Source organism: Euphorbia lathyris, chromosome 6 (genome assembly GCF_963576675.1).
Source record: "Euphorbia lathyris chromosome 6, ddEupLath1.1, whole genome shotgun sequence".
NCBI lineage: Eukaryota > Viridiplantae > Streptophyta > Magnoliopsida > Malpighiales > Euphorbiaceae > Euphorbia > Euphorbia lathyris.
In genome coordinates, this window is record NC_088915.1 from 66,895,422 (window position 1) to 66,913,439 (window position 18,018).

General features: G+C 36.9%; 2 protein-coding genes across 4 annotated transcripts; one reads left to right on the forward strand and one right to left on the reverse strand.

Moving 5' to 3' along the window:
* The first annotated feature begins 1,609 nt into the window (after positions 1 to 1,609).
* Positions 1,610 to 13,902, forward strand: LOC136232843 (homeobox-DDT domain protein RLT1). Of its 2 annotated transcripts, none has more exons than XM_066022284.1 (18): positions 1,610 to 2,335; positions 2,578 to 3,009; positions 3,560 to 3,636; positions 4,293 to 4,679; positions 4,771 to 4,860; positions 5,523 to 5,687; positions 5,787 to 6,009; positions 6,597 to 6,697; positions 7,597 to 7,683; positions 7,781 to 7,933; positions 8,019 to 8,174; positions 8,286 to 8,495; positions 8,582 to 9,250; positions 9,365 to 9,919; positions 10,573 to 11,196; positions 11,298 to 11,402; positions 11,817 to 12,080; positions 12,722 to 13,902. In XM_066022284.1, exons 1-18 carry the CDS (start codon positions 2,191 to 2,193, stop codon positions 13,481 to 13,483), a joined length of 5,205 nt encoding a protein of 1,734 aa, XP_065878356.1. In that variant the 5' UTR covers positions 1,610 to 2,190; the 3' UTR covers positions 13,484 to 13,902. The 2 variants fall into 2 exon arrangements, with proteins under 2 accessions (XP_065878356.1, XP_065878355.1); XM_066022283.1 differs by having other exon boundaries at positions 1,613 to 2,335; positions 12,719 to 13,902.
* A 1,056-nt stretch (positions 13,903 to 14,958) lies between these two features.
* On the reverse strand, positions 14,959 to 18,018 carry LOC136233964 (uncharacterized). Of its 2 annotated transcripts, XM_066023702.1 has the most exons (5): positions 17,724 to 18,018; positions 17,397 to 17,529; positions 17,207 to 17,321; positions 17,007 to 17,117; positions 14,959 to 15,636 (listed from the first exon to the last, which is right to left on the reverse strand). In XM_066023702.1, exons 1-5 carry the CDS (start codon positions 17,883 to 17,885, stop codon positions 15,198 to 15,200), a joined length of 960 nt encoding a protein of 319 aa, XP_065879774.1. In that variant the 5' UTR covers positions 17,886 to 18,018; the 3' UTR covers positions 14,959 to 15,197. The 2 variants fall into 2 exon arrangements, with proteins under 2 accessions (XP_065879774.1, XP_065879773.1); XM_066023701.1 differs by having other exon boundaries at positions 17,207 to 17,529; positions 17,724 to 18,017.

Consider the following 18,018-nt stretch of genomic DNA (forward strand, 5'->3'; position numbering starts at 1 on the left):
TTAACCATCCAACTTTTATTAAGAGTGAGTGGTGGAAAAAATAGTGAAAAATACTTGGCTTGACACGTTATCGATTATTGATGTGACAACATGTTGAAAGGTTTGGAGAGTGAAAAGTATGTGGTTTGACACGTTGATATGAAATCATAGCATTCTAAACCAAACTTGTTGTAAAATTGAAAGAATCTACTTTGGTTATCATGTATCTTACAACTTGCATTTTCTTTGCATCTCTCACATTGATTAGAATTCCCAACCATGTAAGTTTCTTGTAAAAAATAAAAATAAAGCAAAAAGATATTAGTATGGAGAGCAATATCTAATGAAAAAGTATTGAAAGCCTAATTTGCGGGATCAAAAGGGAAGCTTTACCAACTAATTTTGGGATCGTAATTGATTTTAACGATGCCGTTTGGGGAAGGATACCAGACTTTTGTTGGGCCAAGGTTTGCTACCGGAGAGATCGAGGTTTGTGTTTCGATTTCCGGCGCTGCAGTGGAAACTTTCGTGAGGCCGAGTAGTAATTCATGCATCTGTCCGTGTAAGACCTCATCCGCTATCCATTCAGATTCGTGTACCAGCTTATTCTTCGGAACCATATTTTCCATAATGTAATCACCCAATCCGAACTTTCGCTTCCAGCAAAATTTCGAAACATTGCGTTAGCCAGGATTGGATGTCCAGTGTCAATAACTTATCGACTCGCACAAACAAGGCTACTAATTTCCAGAGCGCGTGAATAGACCTGTAACAAACAAAAATATGACACAGAGATTCAATGTCAGATGAGCATGCCGGACAATCCGGCACCGTATTAATTCCACGATTAACAAGCGTTAAAAAACATGGGAGTATCCCTTTAGATAATTTCCACATGAAGTGAAGAAGTTTAACCGACACTGAACCCGCCAAATTTCTGTAGTGCCACATCATGACTGGAGTTTTCAGGGATATCAGACACGTTTCTCCTTATTGTTTCGGCTAGATAATAAGCACTACGGACCATGAATTCACTGAATTTTAACGATCCCCAATACATTGCATCTGGCGGCCGCCGAAAACTCATACGAATTTGCAAAATTTCAGCCACATCTCCAGATACAAAATAGGTCTCTAGCAGCGACTCGTCCCACGCGTTCATCTCCGCGTTGATCAGTTCCCTGTACTAGTATCGGTTTCGACAGTTTAAGGCACATTAACGGCTTCCTGTAATTCACTATTGGTATCCAGTTGTTCGTCCAGATATTCACACGAGAGCCACTACCAATCCGCTACATCAACCCCCTCTTAAATGCACCATATTTTTCTAAAAAAGTAATGTTGTATACTTGTAATAATAATTAATTAATAAATAAATTAAAGTACTAAAGTAACGCCGAGGCCCATAAAGCCCAATTTGAAAGAAGCCCAAAATGAGAAAGGAAGGCCCTCCACTAACACAAACCGGCAAACATCCCGTAATCGACTCACCCAAAGATCCCAAAAACTAAACATAATTTTAAAAAAAGAAAAAGAAAAACATTTATGTTCTACATACATACAACCAAACAAGAACCCAGCCAGCCAGCCATTTTCATTATCCCTCGCAAAAGCTATCTTCAACCCTTTTTAACAAAAAGAAATAGCCTCACTTTCTTTCTAAAAAGATTAAAAAAATATAAATAAAATTAAAAACACTATTTAAAAAACCCACGTTTTTTGAAATTAGAACTATGAACTTTATGTACACACACAAGAAAGAAAGAAAGAAAGAAAGAAAAAAGAAAATAAAGAACTGCTCTCTTAATTAAAATTATAGTAGTTAAAAAAAAACGGATAAATTTTTAATTAATATTAGAAAGAAACTACAAAACATGGAAATCCAAATTAGAGTCAAGAAAGACTACGTTGATGCTGATTTCTACCTATTCCTATTTCCGTTTTTGTTATTTTCTAACCAAATAATATTAATTGTTCTTCACAATCCACTCGTTCCTTTTATTGTTTTCTGAATTTATTATGTAAATTCTCTCTCTTTCTTCACTATTACGATAGATAGAGATGAGAGGAAGAAGCTAAACGGCTCACAAATTCACGATTCCTTTTTTTTTTTTCGTTTCCTCGCTTTTCCCCTTTCTCTCTCTGTATCTTCTTCTGTTTCCGAACCCTAAATTTGTTCCGTTTCTTAATTCTGAGATCGCGATCGTCTCAATGGACGCCAATTCTGAGGGGGAAAGGGAAAATCAGACCAAAGGTAGCAAGGCTGTTGCTGGGAATTTTAATGAAGGCCAGAGCAAGCCTAAACGCCAGATGAAGACTCCTTATCAACTTGAAGCTCTTGAGAAGGCTTATGCTTGTATGTTTTTTTACATTTTTTACTTGTTTATGCAATTAGGGAACTTTTTTTTTTCTTTAGTGTGTTATTTGTTGTTTTTTTAAATGTGTTTTTGCTGTTATGTTTGGATGTGTAAGTTGTTGGGATGAATGTTGAATTTTTGTGAGGTTTTTGCTTGATTCTGATATTTATGTAGGTTTCTGTTGCGGTTGTTTCTGGGTTAGTTTGTTGATTTTGCTGTTTTTTTTTCATGGTTTAATTAGTGGAGACTTATCCATCTGAGGCTATGCGGGCAGAATTATCACAGAGGTTGAATCTCTCTGATAGGCAATTGCAGATGTGGTTTTGTCACAGAAGGTTAAAAGACAAAAAGGAGACTCCTCCCAAGAAACCTCGCAAGGCAGTGCCTTCAACTGAGTCTCCAGTGGAGAAGATGAGGACAGTAGAACCTGAGCCTGGTAGTGATTATGCGTCTGGGTCAGGATCGGGCTCTAGTCCTTTTACGGACCCAAGGAAGATGTCTTTGGATGATACGCCAATGGGGAGGTACTATGAGTCATCACCACAATCAGTAATGGAGCTTAGAGCTATTGCCTGTGTGGAAGCACAGCTGGGGGAGCCACTGAGGGAGGATGGGCCTATTCTTGGAGTGGAGTTTGATCATTTACCTCCTGATGCATTTGGGGCACCTCTAGGTAATTATGTAGTAGTAGATCAATTAACTTCAACTATGCTGTATTCCAAATTGACTGTTATATGTAGCTTATTCTTGCAATAAAATTCTGTAAATATAAGTATTATGAGAGTGAGAGAGAGAGAGAGAGAGAGAGAGAGAGAGAGAGAGGAGGGGGAGGGGTGTTCAAGTTGGATATTTTATTCTCCATTTTATAGTGTTAATTTGTCGCTGCCTATATGCATTTTTGGTTTGCATAGGAGGTCTTTATCAGAACATAGGTTACTCTTGAAGAACTATTGGTTTTGATCTTTTTAGTTTGATCTAGAAGTTCATTTCTAGAGAATGAATTTATGGCCCTGATGAAGGCAATTCTCTAACTATAAGCATCCTTATGAAATTTTTCATCAATATGGTTGACAATACAATGAATCTAGGATATTTCGTTCTCTGGCTGGCTATAACCTTTAGGAGTTTCTACCAATGTTAACAACTTTATTTGCTTTGCTGTTTAAAATTGTTACACGTCCTTAGATTTCTTTGTAACAATTTTGCTATTCTATGTACAACAGCAATGGTGGAACACAAGCGGTCAGCACATGTTTATGACGGCAAAACACACGAACGACATGATGGAAAATCCAACAAAGTTGGTATCCCAAATTATTCATTTCATTATTTTATATGGATCATATTGGCTATGCACATTACTCTTTTCTTATAGTTTCTAAAAGTTGAAGATATAAATCAATAAATTGAATTTCATTATTTTTGTGGCATCATATTGATTAATATTCTTGGTGTGTCTTTTATCCTGAACTTGTGTAGTGTTGTGCTTAACCTAAGCATTCCAAACTTGGGTATCTGAGTGTTTGTTTATTGAAAGAATTCTGCTTTCTTAATTCTCATTTTCCAGGAATGGGATTTTTTCTATTGTATCCAGATTGGCTTGTGCATTAGATATAATGGTTGGTAATTTGATCTTCATTGAGACTCAGTTCTGTATGTTTCCTGGGATTGGGCTGCACCACTATCTGGCACCTTTTTTTTTACATGAACAATATGTTTATTGTGGAGGTCATATTGCCATCTTTTTGTTTGAAATGCTAGACAATAAATTTATTCAATTTTCTACTTTGAAAAAAAGGGATTTGCTCATAATGTATATGTGTAAATGTTCTGATATTAGTATTGTTTGATCTGAGGTATGCATTTCCATGTCAGCATCAATGATCTAGTTATGTGGGATTGTAGATTTCCTGTTTCGTATTGGTTGCCTTCTGATTGTATTTAATTGTGTTCCAGAGGTCATTTCATGAGTATCAGTTTCTTCAAGACCAGTCCAGTATTAGATCTGATTCATTCAATCAAGCGTTGCAATCCCCTTATCCCGATCCTTCAGTTGATAGTCTGAGGGGAAGACCATCATATGTGCATGAAGATGAAATATTGGCCAGGGTTCATGGTGCTCAAGGTCAAACATCACGTGTCCGTGTTATGCCCCGTGGACATAATTTTTCATCACCTCATAAGGATGATGATTATCACCTGCATCACGATTCTTATAAAAACAATAGAATACATGCGGAGTCTACTAGCCACCCAATTGTAGGATCTCAAAACCCAGATATCTTTCCCGATGCTCAAATCTTCCATGCTGATCCAGATGTTCGGATGGAAAAGAAGTGTAAAGTATGCTAAAAATAATCAGTATTTTGTGAGTTATTTTTATTTTCTGTTTTTATCAATCATTAATTGATGCGCACATGTTTCCTTCTTGTAGATCGATGAAGCTAAACTTGCAAGGGAAGCTGAAGCTCATGAACTTCGGCTGCGCAAAGAACTTGAAAAACAAGATCAACTGCGGCGGAAGGTATGATGTTATTGGACTTCATCATAGTTGTTAAATCGGGATTCGACTCGTGACTCGAAATCTCATTTTGCAAATCGGGACTCGTGAATCGAATCGAATCGTAAGATTTGGATCAAATTTGAAATGCTATAAAAAAATAAAATGTTAACCATATATAACTTTAAATATTAATCCAAAAATGCACTTTTAATATCTAAATAGAAATTATAAGTTATAAAAGAAAGTAGAGACAGACAAAACATAGAAAATAGAAAGAATAGAGAGTAGAAGAAGATAATAACAAATAAATAGAAAGGAAGAGGGAAGGTTTTGGAATTTGTAAAGTGAAGAGTCATCTAATTGAAACTATTTGTGTTTCATAACTTCTGTATGTTTTTTTTTTTCTTTTTGTAAAGTGAATAGTAATCTTCTTCTGCTGTACGTTTTTTAGTTGTTAAAAATTGATTTTTTTTTTAAATGGTGGCCTGAATTGACCGAATCGGGTGACTCGGTGATTCGGCCGATTCATGAAGCTTCCGAGTCGTACCATAGATACGACTCGAATTCTTCATGAATCGAATCGTACGAATCGACTCGCGACTCGTACCATTCTAACAACTATGGACTTCATTCATAAGATGCTATCCTTGTCTGATACTAATACTTGAACCTTGTAATTGTAGAATGAGGAACGAATGAAAAAAGAAATGGAAAAACATGATCGTGAAAGACGGAAGGAAGAGGAGAGATTGATGCGTGAAAGGCAGCGGGAAGAAGAGAGATCTTTGCGTGAGCAAAAACGTGAACTTGAGCGCAGGGAAAAGTTTCTGCAGAAAGAGTATATAAGAGTGAGTGTGGAATCCACTTGTCTTAGTTTTATGGTCATTTTTTTTTTTAATTTTCAGTTAAAATATTATCTTCATTGTTTGCTTTTATTTATGTTAAAGGCTGAGAAAATGAGGCAAAAGGAGGAATCCCGCAGAGAGAGAGAGGCAATTAAGCGCCAAGCTGCCATGGAGAAGGCAACTGCGCGCAGAATTGCTAAGGAGTCTTTAGATCTTTTGGAGGATGAACAGCTGGAGCTCATGGAATTAGCTGCTGTAAGCAAGGGGTTACCTTCAATAGTTCAACTCAACTACGATACTTTGCAAAACCTCGAGTTGTTTAGAGGTAGTGACACCCTTCTGAAAATGGCAATTTATCTATCTTCTAATATTGTGTCAAATGCCCCTTGGAACTGTTTATCAAAGCAATAGTAGCTGCTGTCTTTTTTTGACATGCCAGTGATGTAAATATTGCCTATGTTCTATCCTAGGTGCAGCAAAATGTACCTAAATGAACTCTTTATCTTCTGCTACCATTCCTTTTAATCATCCATTTTTTCCTAAATTACAAGTGATGTGTGCTTGATTTTAATGTGTATGAGACGGGAAACTACCCAAGGATATAATCTGGAGATGATGCTATTCATATATGATTTTTTTTGGCTTATTACTCTCTATTTTCAGGTAGCATTTGGGTTTTGCTTTTGTATTACTGTAGGCATTTTACTTTGAATTTTGAATTTAGGTATGGGAGGCATTTAGAATAGATACCGAAAGATTTTAGTTGCCAAAAGATTTTAGTGATTTTTTTGGTTGAACATCCTAATTATTTCTCTTTATCGCTGTTTGGCAGATCATGATTTTTGTGCATATCTCTGTATCGGTCTATCAGTCTCTTGTATTTAATTGTAACTTTTTGTTTTTGTGCTTCAGACTCTTTGAGCACGTTCCCACCAAAGTCTGTACAATTAACAAAACCATTTGCATTTCAACCTTGGATGAATTCAGAGGAAAATATTGGCAATCTTCTGATGGTATGTCCCTGGTTAATCTCTAGTTCCTTCATGTGCTTGTCTGCTTATTTGATTTTCGATGAAGAGTTTCACCGTGCTAGTTGTGCTTCTCTCCTCATTCTCATGCACATATTCTATGTTTCTTCACTTTCTCACTTGTCTCTATATGTAGTACTTGCTCTGTGTGTGTGTGTGGGAGAGAGAGAGAGAGATCACCAAGGTTGTAAAAAATGCTAGGTGCTAGTCGGGCGGACAGGGCCCTTGAGGATCAATCCCAGTCTTTTTGTATTTTTTATTTGTTAATCAACAAATTATTATATAAATTCAATTAAAATATGTATTATATTATCTAAAAACAACAGTATACAATTATTTAATATAGAAAAACACATATATCTTGAACATATATCTTTAAAAATGTGCAAACGTCAACATTGAAACAACTCAAAAGTGAATTATAATAAAGAAAAAAACAAATTCACAATAAAAAATGCTTTTCTTCATGGTCGCTTAGGCGGTCTAGGCAGAGCCCAAGTGGCTAAAAATCGTCTAGGGGCCAAAAAAACGCGTAGAGGGACTAATGGGAGAAAATCGGGGCGGATTCTCGATTTCAAGCGCCTAGGCGGCCTTCATTTTGAACAGTGGAGATCACAATGGATCTTGCCTGCTCACTAGGGTTGCTTTATTCAAATTTAAGAATGCTTATTTTACTTGTTGAGCATCTGACTTCATTAGATCCTCTAGGAGTGTTGACTCATAGTAAAGTTACTCAAATGGGTTCAGTTTGGCCTTTTTGGCGCTCATTAATGTACTCTCCTACATTTCTGGTCTATGCTACTTGTGATGTTCATAAGACATTTTAACTAACATGAATACGGTGGACCTGTTATGAGATCTCAATATTTTCTTTGACTTCCCAGGTTTGGAGATTTGTGATTACTTTTGTTGATGTTCTTGGGTTATGGCCTTTTACTCTTGATGAGTTTGTTCAAGCTTTCCACGACTATGTGAGTATTTTGTTCCTCCTCGCTTTCTCTTTTTCCACTTCATTATGAGCACTCCCTCACTTATTTTCCTCTGTTGATATGCATACCTTCTTTTTAGGATTCAAGGTTGCTGGGTGAAATACATATTTCCCTTCTGAAATTGATAATTAAAGATATTGAAGATGTTGCTAGGACACCATCTACTGGATTGGGAACGAATCAATATTGTACAGCTAATCCTGAAGGAGGACATCCGCAGATTGTTGAGGGGGTAACTAATGTTAAAATATGTTACTTGTTGGCAGATATTTCTTCTTTTATTGATGCTGAACCAATTTTTGCTTTCTCTGGATCAGGCTTATGTGTGGGGCTTTGACATACGCAACTGGCAGCAACACTTAAATCCACTAACGTGGCCTGAAATATTCCGGCAATTGGCCTTAGCTGCTGGATTTGGGCCTCGGTTGAAGAAAACGAGTTCAACATGGAAACACTTGGGCGAAAAAGATGAGGTTTGCCAATCAGCCATCTTTAAGTTTCTGTTGCTTCCTTAGGCAACTTGGTGCAGGTAGATTTTCAAGGGCCTTCACTTCATGATCATTCTCTTAATATAATAATTTCAGGTTAAAGGGTGTGAAAATACAATTTCTACTCTGCGGAATGGATCAGCAGCCGAAAATGCATTTGCACTAATGCGAGAAAGGGGCTTGTTACTTCCTAGGAGATCTAGGCATCGGTTGACACCTGGAACAGTTAAGTTTGCAGCTTTTCATGTTCTTTCACTTGAGGGAAGCAAGGGCTTAACAGTGATGGAACTTGCTGACAAGATTCAGGTGAGTGTTTTTTTGTTTCTCAGCTCTACCTTTTTGTGCATATTGCCCTGTCACCATCATCATCATAATCATAATTTTTCATGTAGAAATCTGGGCTGCGGGACCTAACAACAAGCAGGACACCAGAGGCATCTATATCTGTTGCCTTGACTAGGGATCAAAAGCTTTTTGAAAGAATTGCTCCTTCAACATACTGTGTACGGGAAGCTTATAGAAAGGATCCTGCTGATGCTGAGGCGATACTTTCATCTGCTAGAAAAAAGATTCGAATATTTGAAAATGGTTTCTTAGGTGGGGAGGATGCTGATGATGTCGAAAGAGATGAAGATTCTGAAGGTGATGTTGATGAGGACCCTGAAGTTGATGATTTAGCTACTCCATTTAGTGCTAACAAAAGGGTGGACCATTGTAACGAAGCAAGTACTTGCATAAGTGGAAAAGATAATGTCTGCAATGGTATTCCACTAGTTGAACGAGATGAACTTGACAAAGCACCTTCATCTATCCCTTTGAGTTGTCCCAAAGATGCCAAACCTATGATTCACATTGAGAAGTGTGTTGCTCCAGAAGCAGTAGGGGCAAATAATGTAGATCAACAAAATATTGAAATTGACGAAAGCAATTCAGGTGAATCATGGATTCAAGGACTCGCGGAAGGGGAATATGCTCATCTCTCTGTTGAAGAGCGCCTTAATGCGCTTATTACCTTGGTTGGTATTGCAAATGAAGGGAATACCATTCGTGCTGTACTAGAGGTAAATGGCCATTTCCAATTGGCTCATATGGAAAATCATTCTAGTAGGAGAAGAGCCATGTTCGATTTCTTTCTTTTTTTGTTGTTTATTGTAAGTTGATATATTCTTTTGCAGGATCGCCTGGAAGCTGCAAATTCTCTTAAAAAGCAAATGTGGGCTGAAGCACAATTAGATAAAAGTCGCTTGAAAGAAGATATTATGAGTAAATTAGAGTTTCCATCATCTGTAGGGCCCAAAGCTGAATTGCAAATTGCAATTACTGTGGAAGGCAGCGAAAGTCCTCTTCCTCTTGCTGATGGTAAAAATAAGGAGGCATCTCCAAGCACTAATGAAGATCACAAAGAACTACTTGCTTTAGAAAATATACAAAATCACCTTAATAGCGCTCCTACTGAAAAAATCATGGCTGCTCAAGATCCCTGTAATCTAGATAACCTCCTGAGTCAGCAGCATGCATGTACTTCTAAAAGGTCTCGCTCACAACTGAAAGCTTATATTGGCCACTTAGCAGAAGAGACATATGTTTATAGGTCCTTGCCTCTTGGACAAGATCGCCGACGGAACCGATACTGGCAATTTGTTGCATCTGCTTCCAGAAATGATCCTTGTTCTGGTAGGATTTTTGTTGAATTACATGAGGGTACTTGGAGGCTTATTGATTCTGAAGAGGTAACTTAACTCTCACAACATGTGTTCTATATTCCTTTATGATATTAGATTTAACAACATAAGCATATTCATAAGTCAAACAATTATGATTATGAAGAATCTATGACACTTTCTTTATTGATTGACCTTTTAACATATGACATGATTTTTCAAGTTAGCAAGTGTAACTCTAGTTAGTCACGTTTTTCATTAGATAATTCGCTTGTTCACTTGTGTGATATCTCTCTAATGGGCCTTTTCTTCTATTTCTTGTTTTGCTGCTGAGTTAGTGGCTGAGACACATAGCAATGAGAGGGCTCAACCCACTGAATTTATATATATAATATATTTATATAATTATAGTATTTTGACCCCATTTTTATAAGTTTTATAGCATTTTGGCCCCACTACTTTTTAATTTTTTTTACATGTATCAAAAAATTTATATTTACACCCACTAATTTGAATTCCTGGCTCCGCCCTGGCCGGAGTTGAACCTGCTTGGGGATAAATCGTTCTTCTCGACTGCATTTATGAATTTCATGTCAAAAAGGGAAAATTCTCTTTGATCTGTACTGCTGCTGGGAAAATTTAGATGACTGTTTGCATGAATACACAAATTTTGTATAATTGAAGCATTCACACTCACCATCTTAAATTTAATTTGTGTGCAGGCCTTTGATTCCCTTTTATCATCTTTGGACGCTCGTGGGGTGCGGGAATCACATTTACGTCTAATGTTGCAAAAGATTGAGAAATGTTTTAAAGTAAATGTCCGTAGTAGCCTGCAATCTGAAAACATCGTGTACCAAAATGGGGCCACAACTGAAAATGAAGCTGGTGAAGCAAATTCGAGCTTTAATTGCTCAGTTGGCATGAGCAGTCCTAACAGTATTGTCTATGGTCCAAACTCAAATACACTGGATGCATTTTCATCGTTCAGAATTGATCTTGGAAGAAATGAAATGGAGAAGAAAGGTGCTCTTGAAAGGTATCAAGAATTGCAGAAGTGGATGTGGAAAGAATGTTTCAATTCCTTGACATTATGCTCCATGAAATATGGGAAGAAAAGGTGTATGCCGGCATTGGCTACTTGCAACTTATGTTTTGATTCTTGTCTTATTGAAGACACCCACTGTCCTTCTTGTCACCAGACATTCAATACATCTACCATGGGTTTTAATTTTTCAGAACATGGTATTCATTGTAAAGGTAAAAGGGAGATAAGCGCTGAGGTTTCTAATTCTTCTCTACCTCTGGGAATCAGATTGCTCAAGGCTCTGTTAGCATTTATTGAGGTGATAAGATGTTTTAGTTCGTTGATATTTTTTGTGTTTGGTTTTGAATGTATTGGCAATTATGTCATGTTGACTCTTCCTTTATACTATTTAATGAATAGGTGTCGGTTCCACCAGAGGCTCTAGAGTCTTTTTGGGTGGAGAATCACAGGAAGACTTGGGCTACAAAGTTGAACATGTCATCATCAACTGAGGAACTCCTGCAGGTTTTGGACATACCTAGTCATGCTGTTAAATTAACTATGTTGATCAACAAAAAACGATTTTGATTTTTTTGCTGATTAACATAAATATAGAATAAGTTGATTATGAATGCTTTAGCTGCATCACATGTTTTACTTTTTGCACTATAAAATTACATTGGTGTTCTCCTGCTCTCTATTTATATTGATTTCATATTAAAGTGTACTAGTTAATTGCAGCACTCAGATGCAAGGATTATAAATTCCTCACATGGTTTCAGCTTGAATGTTTGATTGAATATATTTTTTAGTTATTTGCTTCTTCCACATTCAACTATCTGTAGATATCTTCGTATAAATGCCTCATTCCATTATCATGCATATCATTTATATTTTCTATCTGGTGGATAGTTTCTCATATAGTAGTTCATGTTGCAGGTATTGACTGTACTTGAGAGTGCTGTTAAAAGAGACTGTTTATCTACTAACTTTGAGATGACAAAAGAATTATTGGGCTCCTCAAGTTCGTTGCAGAGTGCATTATTTGGTTCTGCTGATCTTGGTTCTGTCACAGTACTTCCATGGATTCCTAAAACCACCGCAGCTGTGGCTTTGAGGCTTTTCGACCTGGATGCATCAGTTACATACATCAAACAGGAGAAAGCTGAACCCAGTGAGGACAAGCCAGTTAAATTATATATGGTCAGTTATTTCCCTTGATTTTTTTGCCCCTTTTTTGTCTCTCGCATTTTTTCCTTTTAGCATCCGATTGATGATCCAGTTTTATTATGGAGAAAATAGGTGAGTTGATTACAGCTTATAGCAAATTCTAAAGGATTTGAAGATCTTTTAGTATACCTTCATAACATTTAGTGCGCGTTTGATTTTCCTTTTTGGAGCTCCTTGTTTTTTTTACTCCGAATAGGAGAACAATTTTTTTGGTTAGGATTGAGAAACAACGACTTATACTATTTCAAAAGGAAAAATGGCTAATTCCTACTAGCTACCAGCAACATTAAGCAACTAATAATTTCAACTAACAATAACAGCTAAACCAAACGGACCCTTAGTCTCTTCTTATAAATAATGTGAATTGTAGTAGCATAATCATCAAACTCCAAACTGGTTAAATCTGAATGCGTTATACCCTTGGAAGTTGGAAGAAGGTTAGGAATTTGAACAAATACTGGGATGTGTAGATGAGTCTTATGAAATTGCCTGATGTGGGTGATAGAGATTTTAGGTTTTAGATGTGTTGTTGTGGGAGTGTCTTCGTAGCATGCTCTTCCTAAAATTTCACTTTTTTTTTTGAGTGGCTGACCCTTTCTCCTGGTGTCCAGAAGCTTCCTCCCAGATACTCTCCTCCCAAGAATAAAGAGGTTGAACTGAAAGGACGAAATCAGGATGAGCGCTTGAAAACAGAGTACTTAGGTGATATGCATAGTAAGCGTAGCAACTACAAACGTGGACGTGGAGGCCGCGATCAAGGACATGTGACAAAGTCACAGAGAAGGGTACCTGGTATGAAGTCTGATGTAAGTAGGCGCAATGTTGAGAAATTTAATGTTGGAGCAAGACAGCAAGTGCAAAAAACCAATACACAGAGTAATTCTGCGCGAGGTCGTAGAACAGTAAGAAAGAGGAGAACAGATGTGGTAGTAACTGAGGATAAATTTGTCGATCGTACGAGCAACACGAGAATGTATACTGGATCATTCAGAAACTTGAATGAGGAAGATTGGGGTGATGAAAAAGCCAATATGGATTTGAACGATGTTGATAACAGTAACAGTGTCGAAGCAGCAGAATCTGATGATGACGACAATATCGAAGCAGACAATATCGAAGCAGAGGAATATGAGCCAGGAAATTGGAAACCGATGTATAATGGAGAGTCCAGTGGCTGGAATAGAAATTCAGTGGAAGCAAGTGATGAGGAAGGAGATGCTTCTGGAGACGATAATGTCATCGAAAATATGAGGGCTGAAGTCTCAGAATCAGATGAAGACATAGAAATAAGCGAAGAAGGCTCAGAAGGAGAGGGTAATAAGATGGAGATCGATGATGGCACAGACTCAGCAGTTTCAGATGATTATAGTGACTGAAAATATAAGCAAGCATATTTCACTGGTGAAATTTCCGGTGAATACTTAATTCACCATTTTGCTGCATTGTTTTTAGCCTTTGCAGCATGAATAGCGGCGGGATTGATGCCTTAGGGAAAAGGAAACAGGGAATTTGGCATATTTCCCCAACAATTTACAGAGCAATAACTCAGAAATAGGTGTTAGAAGGTACAGAGGTAATTTTATAGTGTTAGTGTGCATTGGATTATAAGCATATGGCATAAGTAGAGAGTTCTTTCAAATCTGTATTTTTGTTTCTACTGTAACAATTATGAAATTTACTATTTTTTTTTAATGAGGAAAAGTATTTGTATGAAATCGGAAGTTTCAGGATTATTATGTTATGTAAAAGAGAAGATACCAAGTGGTTTCAGTTTGTATATGAGCTTTTATTTGCATCCCAGTTACCCATGAATGAACAAAGTTGCTGGAGAGAATTGTAAATTACACTGATGTTACTGAAGTTTGGCCAGTTTTAAAAAGGTTATTAAAATTTATTTTATTTTCATTTAGTTATTGAGATTTTCTTTTTATTTTAATAACTTCATTAAAAAAAATGAAGTCACTGTCAATGAAGGTTGGTCCGAGTAGTAAGGAGTTAATTTCTACTTGTCAATTTTGAGATTCAATTCTTCACTCCGGGATAAACTATATTTTGGCAAAATAACAATGAGAATTTTAATAGTTTAGTTTTCTCTTCATTTTTTTTAATGTGCGTGAGCATATCATTGGTACATTTTGCAACAAAAAATTCATCTTATTGATTTATATATACACTTCTATCGGAAACTATTTAAATTAAAAAGCGAATGTCCCGACTTGAAGTGTGTATCACACAGGTCCATCAAACCCTTGATCACTTTGTCTATATTTTGGTTATTATACAATGTTTTATCTCATATCACATTTTGGTATATAACTTTGTCTGTGCGGTTCTGATATCATGTCAAGGAACTATTTGAACTAGTTAGAGTAAATTATATTCGTGGTATACAATATTTTATCTCATGTCACATTTTGGTATATAACTTTTAATTTTGTACACGAATATACATTGCTTTATTGATCAACTCCGAGTATCCGCCGACAAAATGACTGATCAAACCTATTAAACCAACCATGTTACCTTTTTTGTCAACTTCTTCCTTAAAAAGCACGGACCATCTTATGTTGAACTACCATCCTACTTCTTCTCCATCATTTCTTTGTAATTCCTCCCTCTTTATCACTAATTTTCTCTCTCTAACTCTCTTGATCCTTCACTCTCTCTCCCTTCATCTGCTCTGACTTATTCTCTCACTACGTTTCAGTCTAAATGTACTAATCAATCCTTTAAAACATTTTGGGGCTTCATCATTTCGGGATAATTCTAGAAAAAAAATTGCCCCAATCCGTATCAAAAATTTAGATTACATCTTAAATTTACAATGAAAGCTCGTCATACATAACATTAATAGTTTCAAGCAGTTGAATTAAATAGATAAAATTATAAGTAAGAATTGATCATTTCCAATACTACTGCTAAGTCACTATTCTACTGATTTTTTGTGTCTAACATGAACCGCAATAACTTTATCAAAAAATCAACAACTTCAATAAAACAAAATTGAAGTTGAATTCAGATGCAATATAAATAAATAACCGTTATCAAACTCATTCCAAAGTTAGAGATGCAATATATAGAACTCGAACTCTACCGCGCCAGTAGTTTGTTGATTCCAGACTTCTGTTCAGCAGTTAAAGTAGTTGGAAATATTATGTTGAATTTGATTCTCAAGTTGCCCTTCTTAGAAGGATCCTTTGGTAAAGGCATGCCTTCATTCCGAACAACATGTTCATATTCTGGATGGATAATATTGTTAATTGGGATACTGAGGTTTCTACCATCTAATGTTGTAAGATTGAGAGTACACTCTGCTAGAGCTTCTGCTAAAGTTATGTTCTGTAGGGCAATTAGATCATTCCCATCTCTTCTGAATGTGCTGTGTGGTTTCTCATCTATTATGAACACCACATCTGCAGCTATCTCATTTGGCTTCTCATCTCCTTTCTCATTGAAGGTGATTCTTGTCCCCTTTCTCCATCCTGCTTTGATTTCTACGGGTACTATTTCCTCCTCTGGCATGGTTTTCCTGTTCATAGCAATGAGCCTTGTCGGTTAATACAAAGCAAAACTAACAGAAACAAACAAACAGTAAACAACAACAACAATTCTACCAACAACGACAACAATTCTAAATAGACCTATTCACGAACTTGGATACCCGCTCAACTAGATCCACGTCTAATGGACCAGATTTTGATAAGAAAAATTAACATAAATCTCAACCCGGTCTAGACTGGCCAAAGCCTACCTAATTGTAAGGTGAATTTGGGATTTGTAAAAATAAGATGCTCCAGTCTGATCATCCTATTAATATTAACTATTTTTAAATATAAATTTTAATGTTCATTTGATGAGGGCATCACTTGCCTATCAGCGGACCTGGAGCCGAGGCACGCGGAGCGTGGAACAGAAAATGCGGAGCAGGGCTTCAAGGCTCGTGCAGGCAATGGGGATCCAGCCGAGGAGGAAGAAGAGCTCCAAACAAGAAGGAGAACTCAGCAAGTCAAACATGCGGAGCTTGACTCTAAATACGCGGAGTGTGGACCGAGCAGCCAAGACAAGCCAAGTCCAGGACTTCAATCACACGGAGCGTAAACACGGCCACGCGAAGCTTGGAATGAGCAGCTAAGGCGAACCAAATCCAGGACTTCAAGTACGCGGAGCGTGAAGAAGGCCACGCGGAGCATTCCTGGGTTGAGGAAGAACTGCCACCTCTTAATTATTGTTTTGCCATTACCTTCTATTTACGGAACTGCCACTACTTATTCCTATTCCTATTTTACCCCTAGAAGTATGAACTATCATTGTAATCCTAAGGTGGGCTTTTAGTCTTTTGCTCTTAAAATTAGGAAAGGTATAAAACCCATCTATTTTGTAATGAAGAACAACTTTTGATATATTAAACTTTGAGCCTCCACTGGAGCAAGGATTTATTTCCTTTGAGTTTACTCAACCTTTCAGGCTAGGCTTGAGAAGATTGCATTCTTTGTCGGTTTAAGGACTTAATCTACATCATCATTGTTATGTTTTTCTGGACAGAGTTTAGAGTTGGATTTGAGATTTGATTTTTAAATTTGAGCTCAGCTCAAATCTATCTAAACTAATATGCGGTTGAACTGAGATTTTTTGGGCAAAAGCCTACTGGAGCAGAGCCCAACCTGGCCCATGAAGTTCTAGTTCTTTCATTCATTCGACTAAATGAAGTTCTAGTTCTAGGAGTACAAATCGAAGCTTTACCTTTTTATTATAGTTAATTCAACAGTTCGAAATTCGGCATAAAACTAAAGTATATCATATTCAACAGTTCGATTTTTTTTTTTATGATTTTCATTTCAATGAAAACTTTGATCACAAATTAGCGGAGATTGTAAAATGAAAAGGCAAAGCTGAACTTACCCATTAACATCAGTGATTTCTCTGGAAATTTTCATCTTTTTAGTAGCACCCTTGTAAAGCTCGTCAAGGCTGCAACTCAATTGCCTCTCAATTGCAGGGGCTTTTCGAGGACTGAATTTTTTTTTTTAAAGATTTTTTAGTGAAAACTTTGATCTCAAATTAGCACAGAATGCAAAATGAAAAGGGAAAGATGAACTTACACAATAAACTCAGCGTTTTCCCTTGAAAGTTTCAACTTTTTAGTAGTACCCTGGCAATGCTCGTCGTGGCCACAACACGATGTCCTCTCAGTTGCAGGGGCTTTTTTTCTAGGACCTAAATTGATAACATAGTTTTCGATGAAAGAAGAAAAAACACTGTTCCCAAATATTTCTTCTCTCATGTCGTTACCTCCTTCGGGGTTTGTGAACCCAAAGAATTTCGCGTATACGTCATGAGCCGCTGGCGGCGGTGGAACTAGATCTTCCAGGCCTTTTTCTCCGTACTGATTATAGATCGCTCTCTTTTGAGGATCACTTAGAACCTGCAAACAAATTCACGACACAGAATGACAAAGAAAACGCATGAGAAACGAATTCAATCATAATTAGGTCATCGAACATTGAATTCACTTGTTTAATTTCTTCCAAATAATGAGAAATAGAGTTGCGTTCCTCCAAAATCCATCGAAATTCAGGGATAACAGAAGATATAATGAAATGTTGAAGGAGAATTTACCTCGTAGGCTACGGAGATTTGCTTGAATTTGGCCTCAGCTGTTTCTTTGTTTTCATTTTTATCAGGATGCCATTTCAATGCAAGCTTTCGATAAGATTTCTTCAGGTCATCATGTGTAGCATTCCTATTGACCTGCAATATTTTGTAGTAATCGACGCCCATCTTCACTCTTTCTTCGCCTACCTGCGCTGCTGATTATTCACGTAGTTGATTTTGCAGGCGAAGTGATATGTCTTGTTGAAATCGCTCAAGGGGTTTTATCGAGTTGAAGAATAACAAGAGAAAACAAAAGAAA